At 48.1% G+C, this 13,884-nt stretch overlaps 1 protein-coding gene across 1 annotated transcript; it reads right to left on the bottom strand.

Annotated features, from left to right (window-relative positions):
- Positions 1-5,598: 5,598 nt before the first annotated feature.
- On the bottom strand, positions 5,599-9,251 carry C3H7orf65 (chromosome 3 C7orf65 homolog). The gene is given in 6 exon segments (XM_025381063.1): positions 5,599-5,649; positions 5,651-5,790; positions 5,793-5,897; positions 5,900-5,926; positions 6,056-6,142; positions 9,182-9,251. Coding segments are annotated over 6 exon segments (480 nt in total).
- Positions 9,252-13,884: the final 4,633 nt, after the last annotated feature.

The raw sequence follows: 13,884 nt of genomic DNA on the forward strand, positions 1-13,884 counted from the left end.
AGATCTTTTTTGCCCACCTTGTAGGATGCCATATGGCTTGGAAGTAAGACAAGTCAAACATGGAGCCTCACACCTGGCTCTGGAACAGAACTGTTAGCTCTGCTGCCTGTCACTCTGCTGTTCTCTGATCATAAAATGACTCATTGTGGGCTGGGCACAGTGGCTCACGCCTGTAATCCAAGCACTTTGGGAGGCTGAGGAAGTAGATCACCTGAGGTCAAGAGTTCGAGACCAGCCTGGCCAACATGGGGAAACCCCATCTGTCCTAAAATTACAAAAATTAGCCAAGCATTGTGGCGCATGCCTGTAATCCCAGTTATTGGAGGGTGAGGCAGGGATTGCTTGAACCCAGGAAGTGGAGGCTGCAGTGAGCTGTAATCATGCCACTGCACTCCAGCCTGGGTGACAGAGTAAGGCTCCATCTCAAACAAACAAACAAACAAACAAACAAAATTACAGGCATGGTGGCTCATGCCTGTAATCCCAGCACTTTGGGAGGCCGAGGCAGATGGATCACCTGAGGTCAAGAGTTCGAGACCAGCCTGACCAACATGGTGAAACCTGTCTCTACTAGAAATAAAAAAGTTATCTGGGCATGGTGGTGCACGCCTGTAATCCCAGCTATTCGGGAGGCTGAGGCAGAAGAATCGCTTGAACCAGGAGGCGGAGGTTGCAGTGAGCTGAGATCATGCCATTGCACTCCAGCCTGGGCAATGAGAGTGAAACTCCATCTCAAAAGCAAGCAAACAAACAAACAAAATGGATTCATTGTCATTATGAAAAAAATCAGAAAATAAATAAGTAAATGTAGTTACTATAATGCTGGCATCTATATTCCAACAGTGTTAATATTTAGTTCGTATGTTTTTAATCATAGCATAGATTTTTAAAATACTTTGAATTGAGCTATATAAACAATTTTTTTTTGCATTTCATATCTCAGGAGGAGTATTTGTTCATATTACTAAGACCATGTATGAGCATCACTGATGACCGGCTACGTCTCTTCCCATCATAGGAATGTGTCATCATCAATGTGATCATTCTCCTATTATTGAACATTTCATTTTCACGTTTTAAAAATCTTGGCTTTGGCTGGGCGGGGTGGCTCACGCCTGTAATCCCAGCACTTTGGGAGGCCAAGGCAGGCGGATCACCAGGTCAGGAGATGGAGATCATCCTGGCTAACATGGTGAAACCCAGTCTCTACTAAAAATAAAAAGAAATTAGCCGGGCGTGGTGGCGGGCACCTGTAGTCCCAGCTACTCGGGAGCCTGAGGCAGGAGAAAGGCGTGAACCCGGGAGGTGGAGCTTGCAGTGAGCCGAGATCACGCCACTGCACTCCAACCTGGGCGACAGAGTGAGACTCTGTCTCAAATAAAAAAAAAAAAAAAATCTTGGCTTTTATGGATAACTCTTTAAGAACTTTCTTGTAGATAAATCTCTGTTTATACTTTTATTATTTTTAGACTTGTATGAAGATTATTATTCAGTCAGACCTAAAGCTTTAGATACCAGTTGCCCTGTAGTTTTCCAGAAATACAACGCCAGTCAGTGTTCTCTCTCCCTGGAGGTTGTCTAGTAACTAAGTTGAGCACAGTAACTTAAAATCTTTGTTTAAAATATAGGGCAAGGCTTGGCATGGTGGCTCACACCTGTAATCCCAGCACTTTGGGAGGCCGAGGCAGGTGGATCACGAGGTCAGGAGTTCAAGATCAGCCTAGCCAAAATATTGAAACCCCGTCTCTACTAAATATACAAAAATTAGCTATGCATGGTGGAAGGCACGTGTAATCCCAGCTACTCAGGAGGCTGAGGCAGAGAATTGCTTGAACCCGGGAGGTGGAGGTTGCAGTGAGCCAAGGTCGCGCCACCACACTCTAGCCTGGGCAACAGAGTGAGAATCCATCTCAAAAAAAAAATTAAAAAATTGCCATTATATATGGCAAAAATGGATAGCTCCTTATCACTTTTAATTTGCTTCTCTCTGAATCTTCTGCTGTGTTTAATTGATGATGTTATAGGCTGGCATCATGCCCAGTTTGGCCAAGAAGAATTGGTCTCCTGGTCAGGAAGGTCTTTTCCCTACAAAGTCATGGAATGACTAAGGGACTCTCCAGATGCATCTAGTTAAAAGAATAATCTGTCCATCCTGCAAAGCACACTTCCTATCCTCATTTAGAATGTTTATGCTGAGAAAGCACCACTGTTTATATTCAATTGACCAAGCTCAGGAAATGGTTCATCAAATTGGTCAGTCATTTAATTTTCTTGAGATCAGTCTTCATGATTATGCAGCTCCTAAATTTAAAAAGTCTGACTATGCACAAATTTTCTTTTTTTTTCTTTTTCTTTTGTTTTTTTATTTTGAGATGGAGTCTTGCTCTGTCGCCCAGGCTGGAATGCAGTGGTGCAATCTTGGCTCACTGCAACCTCTGCCTCCCGAGTTCAAGGGATTCTTGTGCCTCAGCCTCCCGAGCAGCTAAGATTTCAGGTGCATGCCACCATGCCGGCTAATTTTTGTATTTTTAGTAGAGATGGGGTTTCACCATGTTGGCCAGGCTGTTCTCCAACTCCTGACCTCAGGTGATCTGACCTCCTGAAGGGCTGGAATTACAGGCGTGAGCCACCACATCCAGCCTATTTTTTTTACTGGTATCTTCGTGCCTGGATGTGAGCTCAGCAGATGAGTTCCTGCTCATATCTGGGAGGGAGAGAGCCACATGAAAACATTACTTGATGGGTTTTATGAAGAACGTACGAGGGGAACGACAGTGGAGCCCTGTCCATCCTGAAGAGGACAGAGCGGTATTCTTGGAGGGCAGCACTAAGCAAGTCTTGAGGCATAAGCACGGCACTGCAATAATGAACGCCTTACACGTTTCAAAAAGGAAAAGTCAATGTGTTGCTCCTCCTAAAATGTTTTTGGAATTGTCATTAGCTACATGTTGCTGTGGATTTGAATTATCTCCATAATTAAACTCTAACAAGTAAAAACAATATTTTCTAAAAAACAAGATGATGGGGAAAGGCTCTTTAAGTACTCTTTGTGTTTGTAACAGAAAGGAAACAAAACAGAAAACAAACCATCGAATTGAAACCAGCACTTTCCTGCACGTTAACGAGACATCCTCACAAATACTAGAAAAAGCAGGTCACCCCTCGGTGAGGATCCCATCTACCCACACACATCCCTCTTTAAAGTCCCTGTAATAACGAATCTGCTTTTGGTGGGGTTGTGAATGAGCAGGCATGCCCTACCCCAGTCTTCCTCTGGAGATATCCCCCTGCTGCTGTGAGCTGATCCCTGAAGCTGGACGGGCTGTACTTTCCCACCTAAGCCATTATCTCCCCTCCACTCTCAGTGCGGAGCAAGTGCAACCTCACTCCACTCCCCCCAGACGTCAGGCAGACCACCAGCCCAGGAGCTAGGAATGCAGGGGTGAAGGCTGCCTTCTCCAAACAGGTAAATGGAATAACTCTGACAGGAGTTGGTGTCTGGCATACCTAGTGACATTCAGCAAACCTAGCCTGTGGGCAAGACGAGTGTCCTGTCCTGTTGTCTGGCGACTCTGGTGACTCTCCAATATCAGACAAAGAAATATCTCCTTCTGAGACAATATACACCTGCCTGAACTGGCCTGAAACGAGAGGTGGTAAAATTTCTCCCTCAGTAACATGTGGGTGATGGGATTCTGGATGAAATTTTTTCTATTATCTTAACTTTCAGTGCACTGATTAGATTGTTATTACATTTAATTGAGGGGAGAAACTGGAAGAAGGCTATAGAACCTTTTTTTTTTTTTTTTTTTGAGACTGAATCTAGCTCTGTCGCCCAGGCTGGAGTGCAGTGGCGCAATCTCGGCTCACTGCAAACTCCGCCTCCCAGGTTCATGCAATTCTCCTGCTTCAGCCTCCTGAGTAGCTGGGATTATAGGCGTGTGCCACCACACCCAGCTAATTTTTGTATTTTTACTAGAGACGGGGTTTCACCATGTTGGTCAGGCTGATCTCAAACTCCTGACCTCGTGATCTGCCCGCCTTGGCCTCCTAAAGTGCTGGGATTACAGGCATGAGCCCCCACGCTCGGCCGGAACTTTTTATTACTATGCACATGTTGCAGGAAAATTAATGAAGTTAGCCTGCCTTTCCAGTATATGAAAATGTGAATCGCTTTGTTTATATGTTTGAAAAGACGTACAGGAATATATACTTAAAGTCCTGCCATAACCAGCTGCTCTTTAGCATTTGTTTCAGTGGGCACCCCCCACCCCCATCCTGCACTCTTTAGGCTGCCACTGGCTGTCCCCACTGCACGGTCCTCTGGGGACCACCCCAGAGGCTGTGTGCAAGGTCAACCAGGAACCCCATCTGCCCACCTCAGGAACAGGGCAAAGGTCCAGGAACCCACACCTCCTCCCTAACCCACACCCCCTCCCCAACACACGATGCCCACTGCCGTGGGCATATTGGTCCTTGTCCCCACTGCCCAGTAACCACCTGGTGCTGCCCGAGGTTGCCTTCCTGTGACTGGTCTGGGTAGGGCCCTCAGGAGGGAGGCCAAGATGTGCTCGTGTGAGTGCCTGCAGGGCCAGGTCAGTGCACACTGAGGCGACAGGTAGGGCAGGCAAAGGGCAGGAGACGAAGGAGCAGGGATGGTGCAGGGGAGGAAGGGTTCTTCAACCTTGTCTTCAACGAAGCTCACACAGCAACAATGAGGGAGAGTGTTGCAATGAGGGGTGGGATGCCCCTAGGTGGAGGCATGGAGGGAACCTGCATCCAGTGGGGATGCTGCCAGGTGAGAAGGCACAAGGGAGGGGTGAGTGCAGGTGGGCTGCCCCACCAAAGGCTGCTTCCTGAGCCTGGCCTTGGTGGCTCTCTGGCTCCCCAGGCCCCAAGAACAGAGGCCAGCGTGGACACGACCCAGGTAAGTAGGTAGCACTTGTGGGGTGGACAGGGAGGGGGTGAGGAGTGCTGTCGCTGCTCTGAGTAGTGGAGTTCTGGCTGACAGTGTGGAGGTCTGGGATTGGGGTACAAAAGGGTAAAAACCAACTACAACACAAGGAGATAAATGCAGCAACTGCCATACTCACCTAGTGCTTACCCCGTGTCAAGTGTTAAGGGCCTTGAAGAAGCGGGTGGCTAGGAGCCAGTTCTTGGCAGCCTGGCCTCCAGGAAGGCAAGTACACACTGGGAGCACCAGCCTTGTCCTCCAGAGTGTCACAATTCAGCACTGAGTCAGGATGTAGATGGATGTGGGAGGAGACCTTGAGCAGCCAGTGGGCCTCTGTGCATCAGGACACCCTGTAGCCCCTGCCTGTACTGGGGATCAAGAACTGAAGGCCCAGTCAGGATTGCTGGCTATGATCACCCTCACCCAGCTCAACCAGAAAGCTGTCCCCACCCAGAGAATGGGGGATACCCAGAGTGCCTGGAGGATGAAGAGTGTGGAGGATCTGAGCCCACTCACCCAGAATGACACCTGGGCTCCTGCAGAGCCACTCAGGACATCAGGACACTACGTTGAGCTTCTGGGATCTGGTGGGGAAGCCTGGGCATCCCACTCAAGAGGATTTCAATGCAGTTCCACACCTCCGGTCATGAGCCCTTGTTCCTGCCTTCCCTCTGAGGGTTCCCCTTTCCTTTTTTTGCAACTCACAATGAGTGTCCCGGCCTGGGCATCATTCCAGGAGTCAGTGAAACCATTTCTGTATACCACCTTGCATTGTGGCTAGCTGAGCCAGCAAGATCCAGTATCTTGCAAGCCACCAGCCTTCTCTAGGGTGATTCAAATGAATTCTGGGAAGGCCCAGCCTCACTCATTGCCTTGAACAGAAATAGCAGCTCCCTGCTTCCCCAGCAGGCTCTGAACACTTCTCTGCATTTTTTAAATGCGCAGGCACTCTTCTGAAGGACTCAGCATCAGCTATGTGAGAAGCAAGAGGGGTTTTAGTAAATCCCGAACCACTCAATACCCTCTCCAGGATATGTCCTCCACCCACCATGGAATTTACAAATGAGTAACAAGTAAGAAGGTGTGCTGGCTTGGGGGCACCCAGCCCTGAACTCAAATATTACTTCTTTTTTGAATAGTTGTGTGGCCTGGGCAAGTTGCTTAACTTCTCTGAAGCTGTTTCCTTACCTGCACAATAAAAGCAAGTATTTAGGAGAAGATTAAACTGAATAGCATCCATGAAAGTACTAGGTATAGTGCCTGGTGACCATGAGCTTCCTTTTCCTAAGAGCACGGGAAACTTTCCTGTAATCTACAAACGGGAATACCTGAGGTAACTCAGGTGGGGATTCTAATTTCCATTCCGCCATGGAAGGTGCATCAATGGTCTGGAACAAAGCCGCCTATTCACCAGTCACATTTGGGGGAACCTCCCCTGTGCCAATCCATAGATAAGGCACTGGGAATGTAAACATGAATATGGCTTCTGCTTTCTGGTAGCTGACAGTGTGGGGGTCTGGGATTGGGGTACAAAAGGGTAAAAACCAACTAGAACACAAGGAGGTAAATGTAGCAACTGCCATACTCACCTAGTGCTTACCCCGTGTCAAATGTTAAATACTTCCCATATTTCCGCTCAATGAATGATCACACATCCCTACAAGGAACTCACAGTTATTAACCCCATTTTTTAAAAAAAATTTTTTTAAGACAGAATCTCACTCTGTTGCCCAGGCTGGAGTGCAATGGTGCGATCTTGGCTCACTGCAACCTCCACCTCCCGGATTCAAGCAATTCTCCTGCCTCAGCTTCCCAAGTAACTGGGATTACAGGCACGCACCACCACACCCAGCTAATTCTTATATTTTTAGTAGAAACAGGGTTTCACCATGTTGGCCAGGATGGTCTCGATCTCCTCACCTCATGATCTGCCCGCCACGGCCTCCCAAAGTGCTGGGATTACAGGCATGAGCCACACGCCCGGCCATTAACCCCATTTTAAGGATAAGAGCGAAGCACAGAGATGTTCCAACTTTGCCACGGAGTGGCAGAGTAAGATATAGACCCAGTCCCGCACCCAGTTCATGCCCTTGACCATTTGTACCAAAGACACTTGACTAATTCAACGAACAAGTACACAGGCCTCCAGAGGAGGGAAGTTTAATTCTATGTAGAATCCTGTAGGCTGAGTTCGGGAGTGAATAAGGCTTTGATGCACAGAGAAGGTGGGAGAGGCATTCCAGAGAGAAGGCACAGGTTGAGTGAAGATGCAGTTGCAAGAAGCTTGAAGGCCGAAGGCCACATAGAGGAACGGTCCTGGAGGGGATTGTGAGGAAGTCAGGACAGGGGCAAAATGGGAATGGAGGCCTCCAAAGTCACTCACTTAATTACAGGAAAATCTAATTATACTATTCATAGATGGGAAAAGGCAGCCAGGAAGCAGAGCAGCAGCACCAAAGGAACAAAGGAGATCAAGTGAAAGGTGTCCATGTCTGCAAGATGAGGTGCTCAGGGCAGGGGGTGCAGGGTAAGCTGGGAGACGAGTCTGGAAGGGCAGTTGGTAAGGGCCAGAAGTGGCTACATCTTGGTCACGGGGAGCCCTTGACATACCCCCAACACCACCTACCAAGACTGATACTCTCAGGTGTGTGGTAAGCAACATGCACAGTGGGCTACTGTGAAAAGACGCGTGTGCTCAGGCGCATGTGTGTACAGAAAGAGATGTTCAAGGGTATCAACAACCCCTTAGTGAAAATATCTTGAGGCTCTTGAGACAGGCTGACAATTTTCTGATACTTTTCTTAAGGCTTGCTAGTGCCGTCAGGCTGCTATAACAAAGTACCATGGACTGGGTGGCTCATACACAACAGAAATTTGTTTCTTGCAGTTCTCATGGCTGAAAGTCCAAGATCAAGGTGCCAGGAGATTTGCTGTCTGGGGAGAGCCCACTTTCTAGTTCACTGATGATGCCATCTCCCTGTGTCCTCACATGACAGAAGGGGTGAGTGAGCTCTAAGGGCCCTTATCGCATCACACAAGCCGAGCACTGAGAAGCTATGCGGTCCCTGAAGGCCCACTCCTGGTCAGATACCTCTGTGTTTCTCTCTGTTCTAGTCTTGACGGAATCTAAACAAACGAAAGGCAGTTCTTGAGCCTGTGTAGCCCCCTAACCTGGGCCAAACTCCAAACACACCTGGATCTTCACCTTTGTCATCTGTCAATTGTGACCGATAAAAATACCTTCCTCCGGCCGGGCACGGTGGCTCATGCCTGTAACCCAAGCACTCTGGGAGGCCGAGGCGGGCAGATCTTGAGGTCAGGAGACTGAGACCATCCTGGCTAACACAATGAAACACCGTCTCTACTAAAAATACAAAAAATTAGCCGGGTGTGGTGGTGGGTGCCAGCTATTTGGGAGGCTGAGGCTGGAGAATGGTGTGAACCCGGGCGGGGGAGCTTCCAGTGAGCCGAGATGGTGCTACTGCACTCCAGCCTGGGCGACAGAGCGAGACTCCGTCTCAAAAGAAAAAAACAAAACAACAACAACAAAAACCTTCCTTCCAGGTTTTAGTCACTTTTTCCCCCGGCACCCCTGCTAGCCACGTGGTAAATGTTCAATATAACTAATATCAATAATGACTCAAGTTTATTGATTGCCTCCTCTCTCTTTCCTCCATGGAGTGCCTACTGGGAGGATGGAGCCTCTTGGGGCACGTGGCTTTCCCACACATCTGCATCAGCCATCGCGAGACCCCGCAGGCCAGCACTGTGGACAGGCAGACAGTGAAGCCCCCCAGCCAGAACAGCTCAGCCTGCCAGGAGAAGCAGAAACCCCCAAAGTAATCACTTCTCAAGTGCCTTTGAGACCCCAGATGTTAGGAAAACAATTATTTTCCCTTGTGTAAGACATGCCCAGTTTCTTTCCCTCTCCTAAACAAATCAAATACAACCCTGAGCCCTCCTCCTTCTAGCCTGGTGGAAAATCCAGCCTTGACATTCTGAGGGCCTCTCTCTACCCCACAGGGAGTTACCAAAGCCCTGAGAGCTTTTTCACATTTTATGGATAACAAACATTTGAAAAAAGACAAAAAATCAAATTATCATGAAGTGGACACACCCATAGAACCACTTCCCAGGTCCAGAAAGAACAACAGTCCTCCAGGACCACCCCCACATCCCTCCCAGCATCCACACCTCCCAGACCCCACAAATGACCACTGTCCTGACCGCTGCCTCCCTCCCTGGGGTCCGGCCAGAGCCGCATTCCTGCTGTTGACTCTGTTAGTGACCTCCTCATCCCACTGCTCGGGTGACTCGTCTGCCAAATGCAAGAATCAAATGGGGACGGGAGTCTAGTGTACCCACTGAACCCTAAGCCCCAAAGTAGGAGCTTCAGCCACATAGCTTTGGGTTTTCCCAGGATCCCTCGGGTGCCCTGCCTGGGGCGTAGGATGCCAGGGGACAGGAGCTCTGCTCTCATGACGGGCGAATCCTCGGTTCTCCTGTAAGTGCGGAGAAGCTGGGGTAGTTCCCACACTCAAACATTCCCCAAGTCAGGGCTGGGCGCCTGTGGGAATCCCAGCAATCCTACAGTTTCACTCAAGTCCTATAATTTCCCGCACCCTGCCTCTATTTCAGGGACCTGCTGCTCAGAATTTGGAAATGCAGATGTGGTTTGCCTGTGTTGCCACTGCTCTTGTGAGTTGTAAGGCAGTGATTACAGGCTCCGTGGGCAGCAGGGAGCAGCCAACTGGATTGACGGCACATTTTTAGCTTATTTTAAAATCAGCAACAGCATTAACAAAAATCTTGTGCCTTCCCATTTATATTTTCTTCCAAAAGAAAAAACACTGTACTTCCTAGCAGTCTGTGGCTGGAATGGGAAGAAAGGAGAAATCATTCGAAAGTGCGAGGAATTGGCCGGGCGCGGTGGCTCAAGCCTGTAATCCTAGCACTTTGGGAGGCCGAGACGGGCGGATCACGAGGTCAGGAGATCGAGACCATCCTGGCTAATACGGTGAAACCCCGTCTCTACTAAAAAATACAAAAAACTAGCCGGGCGAGGTGGCGAGCGCCTGTAGTCCCCGCTACTCGGGAGGCTGAGCCAGGAGAATGGCCTAAAACCCGGGAGGCGGAGCTTGCAGTGAGCAGAGATCCGGCCACTGCACTCCAGCCTGGGTGACAGAGCGAGACTCCGTCTCAAAAAAAAAAAAAAAAAAAAAAAGAAAGTGCGAGGAATATCAGAGGAAATTTTAGAAAGGACTTTAGGCCATGTCTAGCTTTCTCATAGTAGTGACCCTGTTCCTTCCGCCAAATTCGGGCATTTTAATTTTTTTTTTTTCCCCCTAGACAAAGGAGCCCAGGCTGGAGTGCAATGGTGTGATCTCGGCTCACTGCAACCTCCGCCTCCCAGGTTCAAGCAATTCTCGTGCCTCAGCGTCCTGAGTAGCTCGGATTACAGGTGTGCGCCAGGACACCCAGCTAAGTTTTTGATATTTTTAGTAGAGACAGGCTTTCACTGTGTTGACCAGGCTGGTCTCGAACTCCTAACTTCAAGTGATCAGCCCACCTCGGCCTCCCAAAGTGCTGGGATTACAGGCATGAGTCACCGGCCCAGCCGATTCACTTCTTAATAAATCATCCAAACCAATGATTTGGTTCCAAAAGAGACAGATATCATTCAAACACCTTTTCCTTTAGTTCATACTGTAAGACAATGTGTTTTAGATACATTTTGCTTGAAATCCACAAACTTGTCAGATACCCACCTGGGTAGAGCAGGACAGCAGAACTGAAGGGCAAGAGGGCTCATCCAGACTTCCCTCCCCGAGCTCCAGGGAGAAGGTTGATCGCTTTGATCTAAACCAGGCAAGGCAGAGACCTAGGAGGCAGGAAGTCAGTTTATAGGACGTGACATTGGCATTTGCCCAGTGGGTGATGCAAGAGGGAGGTTGAGGTCGTAACACGTCATTTTCATGCTGCATCTTACAAAGACCCCTGACCTCTGAGCTAAACTGACTTGGGGCAGCTCCCACCTGGTGAGCCTCAGCTCCTCCTCCTCAGATGAGGCTGTCACCTTGCAGGTAAGCAGAGGGCTTGTGAGTCTCAAAGGAAAGAAGCTCTAGGAGAGGAAAGGCTCTGTAGCCATGGGCCTGGAGGGGCCTGAGGCTCTATTTGTGGAATGAGTGTGTTAGAGGAACTGGGGGTCTGGACCAGATAAGAAAGTCTCCAGGTTTAGGCAGTACATGTGTCCAGTACAGGCAGCCGAAGGACATACTGGCCAGAGGGGCTGAAGCCGTCACTCGGGCCCCAAGGCCAGAGGGTCCAAGGTACATGATAGAGATGGCCGGTGTGGCTGAGAGGCATGAAGTTGGAAATAAAAAATAAATTATGGAATCAGAGAGAAGCATGAGTCGTTTTCCATGGACTATGCCTGATATTCTTGTTCAATTTAACCTGATTTAGAACTGGTTCAGTTTTATCATTTTATTTTGTACAAACTTATGGAGTACAAGTATAACTTTGTTACACAGATATATTGTTGTATTAGTCTGTTTTCACACTGCTATAAAGATACCATCCAATTTAAAAAAAGAAAGAGGCTTAATTAACTCACAGTTTCGCATGGTTGGGGAGACCTCATGAAACTTACAATCATGGCAGAAGGGGAAGCAGGCACCTTCTTCAGAAGGTGGCAGGGGAGAGAATGCAAGCAAAGGAGTGACTGCCCAACACTTACAAACACATCAGATCTTGTGGGAACTCCCTTACTATCACCAGAACAGCATGGGAAAAGCTGCCTCCATGATCCAATCACCCTCCACCACGTCCCTCCCTTGACACAACACGTGAGGATTACAGTTCCAGATGAGATTTGGGTGGGGCCACAGAGCCAAACCATATCAAGTGTGTAGAGGTATTTTAGTGTATTCAACATCCAAATAATGTACATTATCCCTATTAAACAATTTCTCATCATCCACCCCTCTTCTTCCCCCCACCCTTCTGAGTCTCCCTTCTGAGTCTTCATGGAACAGGTTCATTTTTATGTGAAACTGCAAACACAAACCACTCCCAAGGACTTGGAATTTCCAGAGTGGCCCCCTTCTGCCTCTTAGGACTCAACTGCAAACAACATACAAGAAAAGGTGATCATAATGTCTTATTTTAAGTCTCAATTTCATCATCTCCAAGCTTGTCTCATTACAGGCGTGAGCCACAGTGCCCAGTCTAATTTTTGCGTTTTTAATATAGACAGAGTTTCACCATTTTGGCCAGGCCGGGATCGAACTCCTGACCTCAAGTGATTCACCTGCTTGGTCTCCCAAAATGCTAGGATTATAGGCATGAGTCACCCTGTCTGGCCTGATTCTTCTTCTTCTTCTTTGTATTTTTTTTTTTTTTTTTTTTTTTTTTTTAAAAAAAAAAAAAAGACTTCATACTTTTCTTTCTTGAGCCTGGGAGGCAGAGGTTGCAGTGAGCTGAGATCCCACCACTGCACTCCGGCCTGGGTGACGGAGTGAAACTCCATCAAAAAAAGAAGGAAGGGAGGGAGGAAGGCAGAGAGGGAGGGAGGGAAGGAGAGAAGGAAAAAAAAGAATCAATATTGCATTTAGAAAAAAAAGTTAGAAACTTCAAAAGTACCCTTTGAAAAAAGCCTTGTTACCTCATTTTATTTATTATGTATTTATTTATTTATTTATTTTGAGATGGAGTCTCACTCTATCACCCAGGTTGGAGTGCAGAGGTGTGATCTCGGCTCACTGCAACCTCCGTCTCTCGGGTTCAAGTGATTCTCCCTTCTCAGTCTTCCCGGTATCTGGGATTACAGAAGTGCACCACCATGCCCAGATAATTTCTGTGTTTTTGTAAAAATGGGGTTTTGCCATGTTGGCCAGGCTGGTCTTGAACTCTTGACCTCAGGTGATCTGCCCACCTTGGCCTCCCAAAGTGCTGGGGTTACAGGCATGAGCCACTGCGCCCAGCCATTACCTTATTTTATAAATGAGAAAATTGAGCCTCAGGATTCTAAACAGCTTCCTTGAGGCCAGAAAAGTGAGAGACAGAGCTGGGATTTGAGTTCAGACACTCCAGCATCAAACCCCATGCTCAGCCTCAACCCTGTTGCTTCTCCTAAGCCTAAGTTTGCTCTCAAACTTTTTCCCTAGAGAATCTCTACTTACCAAGGCTCTGAGGATAGACCTGGGTACACAATTCAGATTTGTCCGGCACATACATGAAATATTTTAGATGATTCTTCATTTATTTTACAAAATTCTTGTGAATTGGGCATTTCGTCCATAATTCATGTGGGTTTATTTTGAGGTTTTGTGTTGAAATGATTAGATAACAACTGGAGTTCCCCTGAGAAAAGCTGCAAACACTTAGACCTCACATCCTGGAGCCTGCTGTCCTTAGGGATTTTTCAGTAGGGCTAGTAAGAGTAGCGGAGGTGTCCTGAGGCCTAGTGTACTCATGAGTTCCAGTAAAATTGGCCAGTGGGAGGAGGAGGGGCACCAAGGCTGCATGATGTGTGGCGCAGCCCCTGGGAGCTGCAAGACACTGGATGAGTGGCTTTCCGAATCTCACTTTCTGATCCTGTTAAAGAGGGCTAATTACCTTGCCCCTGCCCTGCCCACATCTTGAGTTTTTGAGAGGGTCCAGATGAGATTGATATATGTAAAACTGCCTCACAAAGATGGTAGAAACCTTTGATTTTGACCCAGTAGGGTGAGAGGAGCCTCCCATTACTCAAGGCCAGTGACAGAGCCATCTGTCCTGCTGTGGAGCTGGCCATGGACATTCCCATTGAGCCTCAAAATAGGGGTAACAGGCTCCAGGGCCTGGGCCACCCCTTGACACTGTTGCCCTTAATGAGAGTCCCTGTCCAGGAGCAGACAGCAAACAGGGTGGGTGAAAGGGCAGCCTGA

This window comes from Theropithecus gelada, chromosome 3 (assembly GCF_003255815.1).
Source record: "Theropithecus gelada isolate Dixy chromosome 3, Tgel_1.0, whole genome shotgun sequence".
In the NCBI taxonomy this organism is placed as follows: Eukaryota; Metazoa; Chordata; class Mammalia; order Primates; family Cercopithecidae; genus Theropithecus; species Theropithecus gelada.